Here is an 18164-nt window from a genome sequence, read left to right on the forward strand (position 1 = left end):
ATTTTTCTAACAATGCTCTTATACTGGATTTGATCCCCAATATCAGACTTCCCTTTACACACTTTTAATTAAAGCGTCTGCTAAATGACTAGACCGTTATAGTAATACCGACTTCAGCCGTATTTGTGCAGAGTATCTGCTTGACTACTGATGCCTTCCCTGACGTCTTTCAGACAAATTATGCACCCACCACAGCATTTGTTAGCAGCAAAGTATAGAAAACATCAGTTCTGTTTGACAAAATGGAAATGTCTTCCTTGCTGGTGGGGCCTTAATAAATAACTCATGAATAATCACAATGGACTCTAAAAGGTCAGAATAACCACCAATGCGTTATTCATTTCCTTTGTCCCATTCTTCATCACACGTCCTTTCTACTTCCCTCTCCCACACTCCATCCAATCTCTCTTTCTGACTTCAACAATTTCCTTCCCGACTCCTGTGTTCACCCCTCAACACCTCCATTTGCCAATTCTTCTTTTCTTCTTTCCCATCTGTCTCCCTCATCTCGTCTGTTCCTTTTCTCCCCTTTTTCTCCCATTTTATTTCCTCCCCTTCCCTTTTTCTTTATCATTCTTCAATTCTCTCACTGTTCCTCTTTGTTCTCCTCTCCCTCCACCTCAGACGTCCCGGGCCTCTCGCTGGGCCGACCCGGACCACTTTGCCCAGCGTCAGACCTGCATGAACAAGTTTGCCAGCTGGTTTGGCAGCATGCCCCTGGTGCACTCCCAGATGCGGCTGGATCCAGTCCTCTTCAAGGACCAGGTGTCCATACTGCGCAAGAAGTACAAGGACATCGAGCGGCTATAACCCCACCCAAGCCCACTCGACCCCTGGGTAGCGGTGGGGGGTAAACGCATGGAGATCCAGTGTTTTGGATGAATGAGTGCAGAGGATGGTGGGATGGAATCTGTCAAGGCTCCCATCTGGTTAATCCTACCTGCCTACTCTCTCTCCTGTCGTGTCCTGCGGGGCGTAAGTTGGCATTGTGAACTCTTTGAGGTCAGGGATGAGGCTTGTTCAGACCAAGATATTGTCCAGACGGAGCATCTGAGCCAACCCTGCATGCCACTTCAGGCCCACATGTTGATAGAGAGAGACTAGTCACAGACTACGAGACGATGGGCCGTTGGTCGTTTTTCAAATGGTCCAGGTCACAATGTCTTCAAGAAAAGGTTGTGTGGTTGGATTTTATGGATTTTCAAGAACAAGCTCTCAACACCTGCTAAGGAAATGCACAGACTCAAAGCAAAAACTTTTGGAGGCAGGATATTATTCATAGTAACGACCACAACGAAAAGGATAGGCTTATTTTGGAAGAGTGTAGTTATTTTTTTAATATGGTGAAAGAACGGCCGGCGTTATTCATTCTCTCTCTCTCTTGCTCTTTCTCACTCTCACTCAAACCCAATCCAGCATGGCGGGTGAAGGACAGACCCACTCCCTGACCCCCTTAGCAACAGAAATTAATCATGATTAACAAAGAATTTTCACAGTGCCTCAATTTAAATCTAATTTCATTGGGATTTGGGAGTCCTGAATAGTGGACTTGTGTAAACGAGCACCTTGATCTTGCTGCTTTTCAATGCTTTTTTCGTTCTTGTCTTTTGCTTTTGTCCCTGTTTTTTTACTTTTGTCCCCATTGTTTTTTTTGTCCCCTTTTCTTTCCCGAAGAGGAAATTGTTCAAACTCTAGCTAGGTATTCAAAATAACACTAACTGTACCGCTTTCTAATCAAAATGTCATTCATTCTCAACAGAATTGTCTTTTAAACAAACACTAAATTAGTACATAATAAGCAGCAATCATATTCATCACTTTGATGAGCTCAAAGTAAGTACTTGATTATGTCAAGACGTTTGAGAGGTTCCACAGAAACATGCTATGAATTTGGTGGAAAATCTGTGAATGATGCCAGTTATTGCCCTACATCTCACACAAGCCCATGTTTAATAATTTAACTAAACTGCATCATGTCTTTCATCGTTTCAGTTCATTATTTTTTTAAAGAAATGTCAGTTTGAGGTTTAATGTTATACGGCTTCATGAATAGCCTGAAGTGTTACTTGAATGTGTTTTTAACCTGAAGATAAACGGAGGATTGCTTAAAATGCCTTGTTGAGTGAATGTGAGTTGTTGAGGAGCAAACCAGTAATCAGTTTTCTTAACTCTCCTACTCTTAGACAGTGGTAAGACTCACCGGCTTTATGGATGTTAGTCAAGTGGTGACGACTTCTAAACTGACCGATTGAACAAGCATAAATGTTAATATGCAATGCTAAAAGTTTTCCTAATTATGCAAAAAGGCCTAGTCTGATCATACAATTATCTTTCAAATTCAAATTCTTTTTGATTTTAATGTTTTGTTAATTTACTCACTATTGATGTCTTTACATACTAAACAGTTGCTCTCAGAAAAAGTTTGGTTCAAACAATTTCACCAAAGTAAGAAATATATCCTGCAAATTCAATAAATTATTTGGGTACAATATTGTCCGGTACTGTTAATATGACACAAAGAATGTCAAATGGCTTGATAACATCTGAATATCATCATGGACTGCATCACATCATTAATGTATGCCTGGTAATTTATTTTATTTAGAATCTAAGATTGAGCTCAGAGTAAAGGATTTTTCGTTTGTTTGTGTAGTCAACGTAGCTCAAGTCTATTCCTCCTGTGGTCTAGACATGTCATATCAAGTTTTGTTTATTTTTGTATTTTATTTTTTTGACTAAACTGGAATGTGCTTCTATTTCTTTCCAACTTTTATTCTTTATCAAAGGGTTTGTTGTTCAATGAACTGCCAATGGATGTTTTCGTAGGAAGGCTCCAATGAATTTGTGGCCAAACATCACCACAGTTCGTCTAATTTGTCTTTTACTTTTTTCTTCCGGCTCCATAACCTACCATCCACCCCTTAACTTGTGCCAATTGATCATTTCTAGGGAGTTATTTATGAAATCAAAAAATATTGTGTGAGTGAACAGGAAATTATTAATTGAAAGAAAGTGTGTAGAGTGTATTGAGAGTTTGTATGGATGTGTGTGAAATTCCAGAAAACATCATGGTCACGTGAAACCAAATTGTTCTGTAGAAGTGATCCTGGTGCAATATGAGAAGAATACCAATTTAATTTGATCTCCACCCTATCTATCATTTCATTTCTCTTTTAGGATAGTGGTTGGTATTATAAATGTGCCTTTAAAGGAAAGACACTTTTGAGTTCTTGGCTTTCTGTAAGAAAAAGTCTGTTTTCATTTTATTTTTTCTTCTGTTTTATTTTGAGTTGATGTCCAGTTACACATAACTGCACCCCTAGAAGTCATGTAACACTGGAATGCTATTAAGCTTTATCATTTACCACACATAAATGTGACTGACATTCCTGCATTCTCTGTTGTAGGAAACTTTTATAGGTATTGTAAGGCTCAAAAGCCCCCTCTGGTCTCCACAAGTATAGTAATATGAGCGGTACCATTACACCCTTGTACGCTGTATCAGACATAATTCTATGGGGATTTTACTTTGCCTGCTTCCTTCACTCTAACTACAGACCTAATTTTATAGATGGAAAGATAGAGGAAAAATCACTTTTTTAAAAGGTTTTGATAAATAAAAACCAGATGAAATAAAACATTTGAAATAATCCACCTGTCTTTGTTTTTCTGTTTTTACCATTCATTAATAGAGTCGTTAATAGAGAAACTAGGACCAACAAAGTGACTGCAGTCGTAATATCCATCCTTGGTTAGGATGGCCCCCATGACAATGCCAAGATGGGAACATTTTAAATCAGTCAAATTAGTCTTATGTTTGATAGTCCTGTTCACTAGGGATGGTCAGAATATTAGATTATTAGATTATTCGTTCCTGAGGGTCAAAGTTGATTTTTAACATTTGGACCGTTAACATTTTTTCCCATTCAAATAAACAAGAATTAACGGACGGAACTAATGTTGGTTCTGTAGCACTATTAGTTTTTTTTAATTATTATTAATCATGTACAGAAAAACAATATACACAAGCATAAATATTAATATATATGCATACAACACAAACACTGATCACTGTTAAAGTTAGTTTTTTTGCATTTAAGATATTAAGTGATTTTAACTTTGTGAATGTCGGCACACATCGAATAATCGATTATTCGTTCATACCACCCACTGATTATTCGACCATGAAAAATTTAGTTAGTTAGTTATTCACATCCCTAGTACTGTTCACACTATATCTCTTCAGTGTTATATGCCCTTCTCAGGAAGACTTTGCCTCTAAACTGCTTGCCATTTTTAGACTGACATATTCAACCATCTTATTATGGAAATTAATTCAGCAATCGTGTCTGTATTTTGCATGCGTTTCCACCCACCTCCCAAATGCAAGGCTTGTTATTGACCCTTAAATTATCAACCACTGTGAACTTGAAGGGATGAGTCGGTTATCTGGCGATGGCATCTGTAGACGTCTCTCTGTCTACGCGCCTACAGCAGCTACACTGACGTCCACCCCCTGACCCTGACTATGAAACGCTGGTAAGAGGATCAAGAATCAATCACTGAATAGATGTAGTCCTAAAGGCATTGATCATGCGTACTTGGTGTCTATAAATAAATCATATTTTTCAGACAAAATATCTCAAGTTGGCTCAATATGTAAATTCACATGATTTTAATCGCCTACAGCAGGATGAGGTTGGTCTGGGTTTTTCCCCAACCTCATTTAGTTCCCTAACTCATTGCACTGTTAACCAAAAACATGTTTGTAGCCTGAAGAAGCTAATTAATCGGAAACTACAAACCTTTATTGTCATTGCGTAGGCCTGGATGTGCAATAGGCCTACAGCTGCTGCAGAGTGCGGCAATTACATTTTCCACATCTGTTTGTAAATATGGATATAATGTTGCTCTTGGATAGCGTATGACCAGATGGTTATTATTTGTAACTTATCATGCTGGGCAAAGGCAAGATATCCAATCCCAGGCGAAACCATGGCAGGCGCTTTTAGCACTCATTTATGAATTAGTTTGGGAGGATTCTCTGCGGCTGTCTATCTACCCATAATGGCAGCATGCGGCGATCTGCAATCTGGATCACAAATAACAGATATTAGGGGGGATTAGGGGGGGGGGGGGCGATGACGAAAGAATGGTTCTGAAACGGAATTGAACATATAGAGCTACTGCATGCACATTCTTAACATTAATGATTTATCCTAGGCTATTTGATAGGCTACATTACTCAGTGTGAAATCGAGTCCCCTGTGCTGTGAACTGGGATAGAGGCATGCATTGAGATGGTCAGTGTCTTTTTGGGATATTTTCTAGCGTCACAAAAAATGTTTTACAACAGATGCTGTACATAAATGCGAGGCAAATTAAGTTAACATTAGTTTCCAGACAATTCAATCAGCATGATTTCTCCATCTTTTAAAATAACTGCTGCAGGACGGTTAACATGCAGGATGCCTTTTCACAAGTAGTCCATATTTCCATTTTTAAGTTTTAGGATCTAAAACTCGCCCATGCCATATTTCTATTTTTCTTACTCTTCATGTTGGTGTTCGAATGTCACGCGTCTGCAAACGCCGTAACGTCAATCATCACCGTAACGTCAATCAATAGATTTTTCTTCATCAAATCAAAACACATGTACATAATGTTCCCCAATTTTTTTTTTTCGATTTGGTGGTTCCTAATATGAACCAAACCAAAGTGTGCTCTATCGCCCCCTATGCGGACTACACAGCGGTGTAGAGCTTATGTGGGACTCCTCCTCCGCCATGTTTGAGTGTAAACATCCTGCTGATTTAAAAGGACGCCACTGAGCGGGAGGAAGGCAACTGGCGCCATCTTGGCTCTTTTAATGAGTACAACAGGGGAGAATTCGCTGGGAGAAATTACATAATATATTTTTTATTTCGCCGTCAAGGGGGTAGCACAGGTAAGAATTTTCACCGTTGAAATACGCACTTGTTAAAAACGATGTAGGAAAACATGCGGACAGGCATGCACACTGTCGGTTTGTCCATCGCGGCCTTTCAGCTACTTGAAGCCGTTAGCCAACAGCTAACGCAGCTAGAGGAAAAAGTAGTCAGAAGCGCGCCTTGTTACCCGCTCATGTGGGCTCGTTTATACTTACCGTGTTCGTGCTTTTTACCGTTTCGGAAACCCTGCCGCTCAGGTAAACGTCGGGGATGTTACCAACTAGCTAAACTCTTCAGTTTTTGCGACGCAATGAATCACTTGTGGCCATCGTTTCAGTCGTACATGGCGCCGACTATTTTCTGGGTCGGGATTTACTCAATGGCGCGGTTTTTTTGTATGTCTTATAAATACACCAGCACGCGCGTCCGTGGCGGTTAGGATTTATCGACCAACCGAAACTACCAACGTACAATAATGTAATAATGTGTGCGGCGTGTTGGAGACTTCGTTATTGATCTATTATTGTTCGTGGCGAAGAAAAGGCGGAACTCTTGTGTTGCAGTTGTGTTTTCTTTAGCATCGGGGTGTCCCTAACGTTACTTGAAAACCATGTAGTTTCACTACTTATTACAACATGTGCTGGAAAAACGATGTATTAATGGCCGGTTTGAATCCGATCTAGCCATTACTGTTTACAGACCATCTGAGTGTTATCTCGGTGTTGCTGCTATCAACTAATCAATAAGGCTTCCAGTGAAAACTAATGTAACGTTATACAGACTGTGTACAATCTCATCCCCTTCCGTGTTTAGAAGACCTCTATGAGAACTCTTTCTGTATTCCGTATGTGTTTTTCAAGTTGTACACAAGTTTGTTGATGGACAATATGATCTGTAGTCGGCCAATGTGGTATAACATTTAATGACGTGCAGGGGTCCTAACCACAGTCGATCAGCCAATATAAGCAAAACCATCACTCTCCAACTTGTTGACTAGTCTTCCTAGTTCTTTGAATCTAATTTAATCTTTAATGATCATATAATCAGATTATAATGTATTTTCCTTTGAACATTTATTTATATGTCTATGTATTGAAACACCTCTCGCACACATGTTCATTACAACTACTACATCAGTACTACTTCAGTGCGTCAATGTATTATCTCATTAAATTCTATTATAATCATTCACCAAACAAATCAAAGGGATATACTGTGAAATGTTGGCTCAGAAAGTAATTTGATGGTAGACATTTGAACTTACTCAGGATTTATTTGGTGTATTGTTGATGTTAGGATTGCCATTTCCACAACCACATACTGATCTCCACGTTGTTGTGTCTGTTCCTCCCCTTACAGACCTCCCCCAGTGCGAGTGAGCGTGTGAGACAGGAACCGGGGCAATGTTCTACGCCCACTTTGTCCTGAGTAAACGTGGGCCGCTAGCCAAGATCTGGCTGGCGGCCCACTGGGACAAGAAGCTGACCAAGGCCCACGTGTTTGAATGCAACCTGGAGAGCAGCGTGGAGAGCATCATCTGTCCAAAGGTAAACACTCACGTGCCGGTGCTGCGCGACTCGCAAACATACTGGCAATTGTAGGCCTGTCACGATAACAAATTTTGCTGGGAGATAAATTGTCCCAGAAATTATTGCGATAAACGATAATATTGCTGTTTTGAGACCATCTTCAACTAATATGATAATGGAATAATAATAAGTACTAGGGATGGGTCAGAATATTCGATTATTCGTTCCCGAGGGTCAAAGCCTATTTTTAACATTTGGGCCGTTAACATTTTTTTCAAATAAACAAGAATTAACGGACGGAACTAATGTTGGTTCTGTAGCACAATTTTTTTTTTTATTATTATTATTAATCATTAATCAAAATTAATCATTAATCAAAAACAATATACACAATACACAAGCATAAATATTAATATATATGCATACAACACAAACACTGATCACTGTTAAAGTTAGTTTTTTTGGCTGGGAAAACTGCATCGGATGATTATGCTTTAGGTGCAGATGCATGTTTGTTGTATTGGCGCATTTAGTTGCTACCGTTTTACAACAAATGCAACATACCAGCCCGCACAGGTTAAGTGGTTCACCACGGTCATTGCAAGTGCTCCCACACGGCAGCTGTCGCGTTCGGCTTTTAAACCAATTCCATCTTTGTTTTTTATTCCTCCAAACCTCAACTAGCGTTTTCTCTGGCTTGCTACTCCTCATGGGGCTCTCATGCTGCACTCTGTCAGAGAATGTCTATTAGGAAGACGGGCGTAGACGCCACGGCTCCGCCTCCCCACACAGAGACCTTGCGGCTGACAAGTGACTGACACGACTCAAGGGTTCACTCCTCATTACGCTAAGGAAGCGAGAGGGGTCTATTTATTGAGACCAATGCGACGGAGTGAAAACACTTGTCATCCATTCTCTTTGGTAGAGGGACACGAGAAGAACAAAAAAAAATAAGTATGCAAATGGAATTATTGAGGCCGGCAAAATTATCAAGCTCATTTAAATTGATCATGCTTGTATTAACAAAAAAACAAATATTTAGTTCTGTGCCTCCAACTGCTATCAACAAAGGCATTCATTTTTTGGTTGTGGTTATTGCCACTGGTTGTTTTGTTGGAATTTAGATTATTTTGTGACGAGTGGTTGAGCCAGTTAAGAGTAGTCAAAACTGCTGAAAGAGGTCCTCTGAAGCCCTTTTGGACGTTATGAGAAGGAAGCCATCGACCTAAAGAAATACCCCCCCCCCCCCCCCCTTCTTCTTGCAGGTGAAGATGGCTCTGCGGACATCAGGTCACCTTCTGCTGGGCGTGGTGAGGATCTACCACAGGAAGGCCAAGTACCTGCTGGCTGACTGTAACGAGGCTTTCATCAAGATCAAAATGGCTTTCAGACCAGGTGAGGCATGGGCTGGGATCTGGCTGTCAGTCGGGATACTGTCTAGACGTGCAAAGAAGAAATGGGTGTGAGGCCTAGCCCAGGGGTTCCCCAACTTTAACTCATGTTTACCACTAATGGGTCATCAAGACCTTTCGCAGACAACCTCCATTCCAAATAGTGAAACAATATTAAATACTCATGCAGTGGCTGAGTATTACTACGATAAGGCTAAACAGGGGAAAGAATATGTCATCAATGCTGCTAATACTCCCAGTGTGTTAATTTAGAAAATACAAATGAACACAAAAGATATATATTTTTTCAGTTATAAAAATCTTTTCTATTGTAAATTGCTCCAACAAAAATAAAATCCATCATACCATCAAGTTCCCTTGTAAACAACAGGTTGAACAATCCTTGCCTAGCCGACCAGTATGCTGACGGTTCTACTTGTTGTGTGTTTTCAGGTGTTGTAGATCTGCCAGAGGAGAACAGAGAGGCAGCCTACAATGCCATCACCCTCCCTGAGGAGTTCCATGACTTCGACCAGCCCCTGCCTGACCTAGAGTGAGTCTGCTTATCATCGCGCTTGCGGATGTCAAATTTCAGCACCAAGAGGGCTCATTCTTGCCACCAGTGTACATACGCTATATGAACATGTCTATGCCCTTGTGTTCCAGTGACATCGACGTGGCCCAGCAGTTTACCCTGAACCAGAGCAGAGTTGAGGAGATTACAATGAGGGAAGATGTAGGCAACCTCAGCCTTATGCAGGACAATGACTTTGGTAAGACCAGGACAGCGCTGCACACACCAACATATGTTCCCCACATACATGAGACCTGAATAGGAGCTAATACATATAATTACAATAATACAATATATATAGATATAGATATACAGATAGATGGGAACTGTAACTTCTCAGAGGCATGACATTTTCTATAGGCTTTCTGATGTTTTGAGTTTGCTGCTGCATCACTTACCTGAACCCATTTCCAGCTGACTTTGGTATGGACGACCGCGAGATGATGCGTGACGCCAGTGCGTTTGAGGAGGACATCATGCACGGCCCCACAGAATCCAACCTGCTCCTGGAGTCGGAGCCCGGTCCCGCCATCCTCCCCGAGAAGTCCAACCACATGGAATACGACGACTTTGGTGACAACCCCATGGGCAACAGTGACGGCGGCATGTTGGGTAAGGGCACTCCTGTTGTCGTGCAAAGTAGAACGCATTGTGTTAAGTAGGCAGAGATTACATTTGTATACCACATCATTGTTAAATACGTGATCCTGATCAGTCGATATCGTTCTGCTTGCGTTTTATATCTCAATAATGGGAAAACTCTGCCTTAAACAGTTCCTAATCAATGTGCTACAAATCCAGCATTAATAACGGGCAAATAGATCTATTGACCAGATGTTTCCATGCTATCGCAAAGCCAATATGCTCAAAGCACCGCAGAAGAATATTTTACTATCAGCGGATAAGATGGGGGAAAAAAATAATAATGTTATAGATGAAAGTGATGTGATCTAATGATGCGAGTCCATTCCACTGATCAAGAGCCAATAATCTCATTAAAAAGAAAATAAAAATGTTTTTTTTTTTACTTAATACCCCAGTGGACAAACTGCTGAGTAACGAGGACGGTGGCGGTATCTTCGACGACCCTCCGGCCATCACCGAGAGCGTCTTGATGCCCCCGGACCACGTAGACGACGAGGACGACTTCGACAACCTCCAGTCACGTCAGTAGCGCTCCCTCACATCATGGTTCATCGTTGTGGGACACATTTTGTCTTTGTATTTGAATGTGGTAAAGCTAGAGTTACAGTTGGGTGTATTGGTGTTCAATTACTTTTAAAATCCAGTGAACCACACTTTGAATGTAAATAGTTTTGAGCAGATCATTTCTTATGATGCTGATGATAATAACAAAGTATGTACCGCATGTCTAATTTTTGTTACTTGAATGTGATTGTGTCTAGCGGGGCCAGACAGCCCTGACTCGGGACCCGTAGAGCCCCTGCCAGCCATGGCCGATCAGACCGAGCAGACCACCCTGGTTCCCAATGAGGAGGAGGCCTTCGCTCTGGAGCCCATCGACATTACTGGTGAGAACCTCTCGCGACCTGACTGCACACAGAAGGTCACATACACAGAAGGGCATCAAACATCTCAACAATTACGACAACACAACCTCTAGGAATACACCAGGTTATTGGAATGGGCCCTCAAGTCATCACCTGGTACCAAGCTGAATTGAAAAACAAAAGACATGTGTTTATGCAACACTGCAAATGTCTTACACTATGTGTGTAATACAAGTCAGTTTAATTTATTATTTCTGTCTCAACCAATAGTGAAAGAGACCAAGGCGAAGCGTAAGAGGAAGCTGATTGTGGACAGCGTGAAGGAGCTGGACAGCAAGACCATCCGCGCCCAGCTGTCTGACTACTCTGACATCGTCACCACCCTGGACCTGGCCCCGCCCACAAAGAAGCTGATGATGTGGAAGGAGACCGGTGGCGTGGAGAAGCTCTTCTCCCTCCCAGCACAGCCCCTCTGGAACGCCAGGCTGCTCAAGGTGAGACCCGGGTCATCGCCTGCTGCTTGTGTAAAGAGATGAAGAGGATTGTTATAAAGACACCTGCGTTGTCAATATTCATGGCGAGGTCGTGGGTGGGCTGTGCCATCCCTGGAAGAAAGACTATCGTAGTCTTGTCCAGATTGAGCTTCAGGTGTGTGTTCCCGGTGATTTGGTGTAGCAAGAGAAGAGGATGTGACCCAGAACGGAACCCTGAGGGACCCCAGCAGTGAGATTACAAGATTCTTTCCAGGTCGTCCTTCAAGTGAGATCTGAGAAGTAGGATGTGATCAGGGCCAGTGAAGAGCCTGAGTTCCCATGTTCTTGAAGGGTATAGAGGAGGACCTGGTGGTTCTGTGTCGAAGGCTACTGAAGGATCCAGCTAAATTATTAGAGAGGAGAGGGAGGTTGTGGGAAGCAGTGTGAAGTTGCTCTGCGATGGCAAGGAGGGCTGTCTCAGTGGAGTGGCCTTTCTTGAATTCAGCTTGGCAGGGCCAAAGGTTTATTCTTGTGGAGATATGCAGAGAGTTTGGGAAAAGACTGTATGCTTAGTGTTATGGATATAAATGGTTGTAGAGAGAGTAGTAGGTTATTCTTTACATCAAATGGGCTGAGTGGGTTTCTTGAAGTTTTCGGAAAAACAACCCATATTTGCACATAAACAACTCTTGAGGAATGCAGGAGGCACAGTCTTCACGGATGAATAATTCAGCACAGCACGTTTCCTTCAGCGTATGGCAGGGCACGCTTGCCCTTGAGATGTTTCCTTTAGTACCCCGAACACTTATGCATTCAAACCAACGGCGTAGTGGCACTTAAACAATTGAATCACTTCTGTCTGCCTCTCTTCCCAGATGTTCACGCGCTGCTTGACACCTCTGGTGCCAGACGAGCTGAGGAAGAGGAGGAAGGGCGGCGAGGCCGACAGTCTCGATGAGTTCCTCAAGGAGCTGGAGAACCCCGAGGTGCCACGTGAGGACGTCATGAGTCAGCACAGAGATGTCATCGGTGAGCTCTCTCGCTAAACTTGATGTGTGTGTGTGTGAGCTCTTGTCCCAAATGAGGCAACTGTTTTGAATTCCGACACGGCACAGCGGGAAGGAAAGGGCCCTCTGCGATGATTGTATTGTCAATTGAGGGCTGCCCATTCAAATTGTAGACTTGAAACCATGGTTTCCAATGCTGATCTTGTATGTATGTATGTACAAGATCAGTATGTATTATAACTGTTCTTCTCGGAGCGCCAACTCCTGCAATGTGTTGCTCTGTGACCTTGCATGAAGATGCTGGCCTTCAAGTGTTTTTGTTTACGAAGTTTCACAGTCTGCCTTAAACATATACTCTGAAATAAGTGGTTAACATGAACACCCTTGCATGTTTGCAACCAATCAAGTAATCAATCAAGGAATGGTTGTAATAAGTAAGCAAGGGAAGAGTGGGAAACGTCCCAGTTGGCTCTTGCTGTGATCATCATCATCATCATGTCTACTTGGAAGGCCTGTGTCGGTCTGTGTTGTACTAGTTGGAGGTCTGCCTCTCCAGAGAATTATGGAAGGCAAAGCTCAGATGGAAACATAATCCTTTCACTTATTGTTTTGGCTCCGTTCAGACCAGACCATCACGGAGGAGCCCAGTATTCTAGGGGCCTCTGCGATCGAGGGCAGCCGGACCACCCTGGATGAGACCGTCATGCCCCCTCCTGCCACCCCCCGGGGTGTCAAGCGCAAGGCAGCCGACAAAGAGGCCGCCCTCCCTGTGAGTACAGAATACTGTTTCCACTTCCTGTTGACTGTTTTTCTAAAAACTTTTGTCAAAAATTAAGATTTGGGGTAATGGCTGAAATCATCAAATTTGAAAAACATGAATAAAAGGGACTGCCATTGTGGAGCCTTCAATCTTTCTACTTCTGATACAATGGCTCTATGCTGACTGTCTTGTTTGTAACGATTGTACTCGTCCTCCCCCAGATCACTCCCTTGGAGCCCGCCGCAGCAGCAGCTGACCGATTGGCACTGACCCAGAGGTTGGACATGTCCGTGGTGGACCTGCCCCCCGAGGAGCCCAGCCTCAACCTCACCCAGCTGGTCCCAGAGCTGGACCTGATCGGCGAGAAGGACAAGGACAAGAAGGACAGTGACGACGAGGAGGAGGTCAGGAAGAACCCCTAGCTAGATCCAGTATCCAACCAACCCGAGACTGCTTGGTTAGGTCATGGGTCTCTGCATTGCGTGCGCTAACTTTGAGTTTGTATTCATTTCTATTGTCCATTTGTAGGATGAGGAAGGCCAGGGTACAGATCAGGATCAGGAGGAGAAGAGATGGAACAAGAGGACCCAACAGATGCTCCACGGTATTCAGGTAGGAGGAACACCTTTTTGCAAATGCAAAAGACTTCTACGAGTTTATGAAAGAGCAGACTTTAATATTGAAAATGGTGTTTGAAGACAACCATTATTTTTGTCACTTCTTGGGAATAAGACTTTTCATTTAATTGGTTCTTTATTTAAATATTCTGTCTGTTGCTACACAACATGAATAACCTATTCATGTCATGTATATCAACCTTTTCCTAAAGATTAAATTGAAGGTGTTTGAGCTGCCTGAATGCAACGGCGCTGGTTCTTCACCGCCATCAATAAAAAAAAGGAAGAAACTGTCTTGAGTTGACTTGTGACTCTTATCAAAGTGCTTCATTGACACTGATTGATCTCTCCATCCTCGTTCCTCCAGCGCGTCATGGCCAAGACCGGCGCCGACTCGGTCAGCCTGCTGGAGCTGTGCCGGAGCAACAACAGGAAGCAGGCCGCCGCCAAGTTCTACAGCTTCCTGGTGCTGAAGAAGCAGCAGGCCATCGAGGTCACCCAGACAGAGCCCTACAGCGACATCGTTGCCACCGCCGGACCAAGATTCCACCTCATTTAAACATTGGAAGAACCGAATGGACGTTTGCCTGCAACATACATTTTGTTTTGATATTTTTAAATCACTGAACTTTTGTCTTATTTTTTTTTTTCCTCTGTGGGCCCAGATGTTTTTTTTTTTTTTTTTTTTTGAAAGGGAGGGGGTAGGGTCAGGGACAATTTTAAAAAGGATTTAACAGTACTACTACAAAATGAATCATGCAGTATTCGTTTGGTTTCTTAAACGGGAGTGAGAGTAAGAATGTCTATCACTATATTTATGACATGCCCCTTTTTATTCAGTCAACCCCTGTGTACTTTTCGCATCGAAACATAGTTCCCACATAAACTGTTTCCACAAATTTGCCCCACTTGTGCATAAACATGAAGCCTTCCTGAAACGTGTCAGATCCTAGAGGCTGTGCCCCTTGTTTGAAAGGAAATTAAATGAACACTGTAAATGTGGCGGAAAGGTACTGTCGTTTTTATCATAAAGTCAACTATCACTCTAATCTCCCTTGTTGCACTTGTCCTCAAAACTTCATTATAATCTTCATAAGCTTGAAATATGGGTAGGCGAATTATAATGGGCATCGAACTTCAGTTGTATAATTCTGGCAGGATTTTTGTTTTTCATGTTTCTTTTTGTACTTCTGCATTTATGCTTATTCAACTTTTGCATTATGTAACTAGCTATGTACTTGTTAAGTTCAGTATCCCACATTTTTAGTCTCTGGGTAACTTCTAGTTGTTGTGATACATCTGTAAAGATTTAAAATAAACGTGTTTTAAATAATTTGTTTTTAACGCCTTGTACTTCAGTATGAACCTGGTTTTCAGGGGTGAAAAAGATGTGAGAAAAGATTGATGTTGAGGCTGTAAGTCCACAGAGGACTGGTCTAATGTCTTCCAGATTAAATCAATAAAGAGTGCCAGGATGTATCTGAATAGACCATAGTGTTTAAACTCCTTGCTTGAAGTTTATACGTTTGAATCCCCAGTGTCTTCTATGGAGATGCTATTTCTAACTTGAGTTTTGTTCTAGGCATCACACTGTCATTGATACCGTGTTACCTTGCCAAAAAACCCACCATGGTAGTCAAGAACATCAATTAATAGGGGTGATCTAGTCAACTGCACTCGTCTTACTCAAGAATTTAACAAGTAATATACACATTAACAACATGGAATGAATCACCTTTTCCAAATACATCAGCATTATTACCGTTTCACAGCGTGAAGGGACATGAGGGCCCACCCGGCCCAGTAATAAGGATCCCATCCTTTTGGAATAAGGAATCCGATAAGTGGGAACTAAAACTGTGAATCATGTAAATAATTTGAGTAATTTTCTAGAACCAACTATTCAGGTTTCTCTCTTATTATTATTATTTTTTTTTATAAAACTTTCCGAGACCCACAATCCCTAAATGTATCATCTGGAACGAATGAATACAAACCTATAATCCCTACACGGACGACAAAGCTAACGGACTGGTAGCGGAAGTGTCCGTCCATCACACCGTTCCGTCTTTTCTCGTGGTTCAGCGCCTCAGTCATGGCTTCACGTAAAGACTCCACCTCGGCGGCCACCGCCGTTGTGTCTACCAGCGGCACCCTGGACTCGCCCGTCAAGCAGATCCAGATCGAAGGACTCGTAAGTATTCCTAATATGAGGTTTGTTATTGTTTTTATTGTGTTATGATGTGGGGGGGGGGGGGGGGGAGGAATGAGGATGGGAGAGGACCAGATGCTAACGCGTTAGCCTCATCATGGCGGATACTAAACAACGGAGCGACACTGTGGCTCAATATGCTCTTTAAATGTTTGGGGACAGTGTTATTATTTTGGCAGCGGTTATAAGTTAACGTCGCTTTCACCATTAAATCCCGTCAGGCTTATGTAGACATGGACACAGCCAATTAGATAGGAATAGCCACGATTTCTAGTTGGTGTAAATCTGCCGGTGCTTTGGTGAATTTGGTCAAATCTTGGTATACAAATTATATTCAGCCAAATGGATGTCTTCTCTAGATCCTTTATGATTATGGACTTTCAGTATAATATCTAACGACTCACTGTTTTCAGTGGGATCACTACAGTAACCTAAGATATTTACTTTTGGGTAATTGTTATACGGTCTGTCTGTTGGTCACAATTTTGGGGCTGATGTAGAAAGTGCAACAGTGAATTAAATATAATTTAATCTGACCACCGTTATTATCCATTCATTGTAGTAAGTTGATTGGTCAAAATGATATGGTAAAACTTTACATTTTTAATTCTCTATTATATTATCTACATCAGTAAAATATCAGTTGAAACCATTTAACGGCCACACTATCTATATTGAAACAGTCCTTGTGGCTCACAGGGAGGTAGTGTTCTGCCCATTTTTGGGTTTAAAATAAGTATGCCGTCTTGTCTGTTTCAGTATGTTTTAAAATTTCCCTAAAAAACCCTAAATTTAACCAGATGCCAAACGTTTAGATGGAGGCGAATCAGGCAAATAAACATGGAAAAAATAGGCCCATGCCTTTTGTGTTATGTCAGAAGACTGTCCTACAGATAAGGTACAGCTCCGTACCTTATCCAGTACGTCAATTCCATATTTTTCCACATCTGCTCTATTTGTGCAGATGTGTATTTGTCTTGTGTGGAAATGCAATTTGCATACTTGTTATACATAACTCAATAGGGTTATCAAACAATAGATAACTAGCTTAAGTTAAAGTCCACCAGGCCAAATACATATAATTTTGCTCGGCCAATGCTGAAAGATGACTACCAGCCTGTTTCGATTAATTGGATTTGATTAAAACTCACAAAAGTTTAAAATCACGGGGTTTATTCAGCCAAGCAGACGCTCAAACAGAACATAGAGTTGAGGCCGTGTGTGAATTCAGTTAATCAAATTGACATAAACGATAGATTTAATTACATTCACAATAGGGGCTAAAATGGCAGAACAGAAGTGCTCCAGGGCGGTGATGCGTGCGGGGTAGAGTGAATTCCGTCGGTCGTACAGCCTCCATGTTGGGTGCCTGGCCTTAAATGTGAATTAGCCTTTTTTAAACCTGACGTGTAACACTGCAGTATTTAGTTCTGTAGCACACGTGTCCAATTAATCGATGTCTCCTTGACTGTTGTATCCAGCGGTGGGTTTCCATGACACTGGATACCTGCAAGCGAGCATGTGTGATGAATAGATAGACGGTGTGGCCTTCCTGTGGTGTAAACGATGATGGTGGATGTGTGTCGTCCCCCCCACCTGCACCTCTGAAGGGGTTATCTGTGCTTAGAACAAAGCATGAACTCCTGGACTTCCACTTTTTTGGGGGTTTTATTAGAAAGAGAATTGATTGCTAAAGGACATTTGTTATAGTCAAGCACAAAGTAGGTAATCCTAAGCAAATATTGGCAAACAGATTTCCTTTTTACTCCAAATGTTATTTCCAAGTACATTTTACGATAATTGTACTAATGGAGTTTGTCACTCTTAATTGTTGTTAGTCTTGATTGAGCCAATTCCCATCAGCGATTACTCTTCAGTTCTTCATTAACATATAACTTAAGTAATTTAAATGACTAAAAGGTAATTTCAAAAGTGAATTGCTTTTGTCAGATTTTTTAGTTTAAACCAAATCATAGGTGTCCCAATGTTGATTAATTATTGATTGACGCAAAGTTCTTTATTGGTCATTTGGTAATCTGAGGCCATCCTTCAAAATATTTTTGTTTGCAGTAACAACCAAAAAATAAAAAAAGGGTCGGTTGATAGGTCTATATATAACGCCCTGTCACGGGCGAGCAAGGTCACGAGGATTTGCAGTGC

General features: G+C 41.8%; 3 protein-coding genes across 3 annotated transcripts in view; all 3 read left to right on the plus strand.

Annotated features, from left to right (window-relative positions):
- Positions 1-3580, plus strand: part of LOC311352136 (exostosin-1b-like) — a 47754-nt gene extending 44174 nt beyond the window's left edge. Inside the window, exon 11 of the mRNA XM_084472350.1 lies at positions 625-3580. Coding sequence (XP_084328476.1) covers positions 625-810 — 186 coding nt within the window. The 3' untranslated portion in view covers positions 811-3580. The remainder of the gene's footprint in view (positions 1-624) is intronic.
- A 2234-nt stretch (positions 3581-5814) lies between these two features.
- Positions 5815-15125, plus strand: LOC311351266 (double-strand-break repair protein rad21 homolog A-like). The gene is made up of 14 exons (XM_084471378.1): positions 5815-5947; positions 7290-7477; positions 8725-8854; positions 9304-9403; positions 9517-9623; positions 9839-10036; positions 10465-10590; positions 10831-10956; positions 11206-11429; positions 12284-12437; positions 13039-13184; positions 13397-13579; positions 13704-13787; positions 14160-15125. The coding sequence occupies exons 2-14, from the start codon at positions 7334-7336 to the stop codon at positions 14349-14351; spliced, it is 1914 nt and encodes a 637-aa protein (XP_084327504.1). The 5' UTR covers positions 5815-5947; positions 7290-7333; the 3' UTR covers positions 14352-15125.
- Positions 15126-15854: 729 nt separating this feature from the next.
- Positions 15855-18164, plus strand: part of LOC311351056 (eukaryotic translation initiation factor 3 subunit H) — a 50871-nt gene continuing 48561 nt past the window's right edge. Inside the window, exon 1 of the mRNA XM_084471137.1 lies at positions 15855-15986. Within this exon, the coding sequence (XP_084327263.1) occupies positions 15888-15986 (99 nt within the window). The 5' untranslated portion in view covers positions 15855-15887. The remainder of the gene's footprint in view (positions 15987-18164) is intronic.

The sequence above is a fragment of the Micromesistius poutassou genome, assembly GCF_964030765.1.
Source record: "Micromesistius poutassou genome assembly, chromosome: 8".
NCBI lineage: Eukaryota > Metazoa > Chordata > Actinopteri > Gadiformes > Gadidae > Micromesistius > Micromesistius poutassou.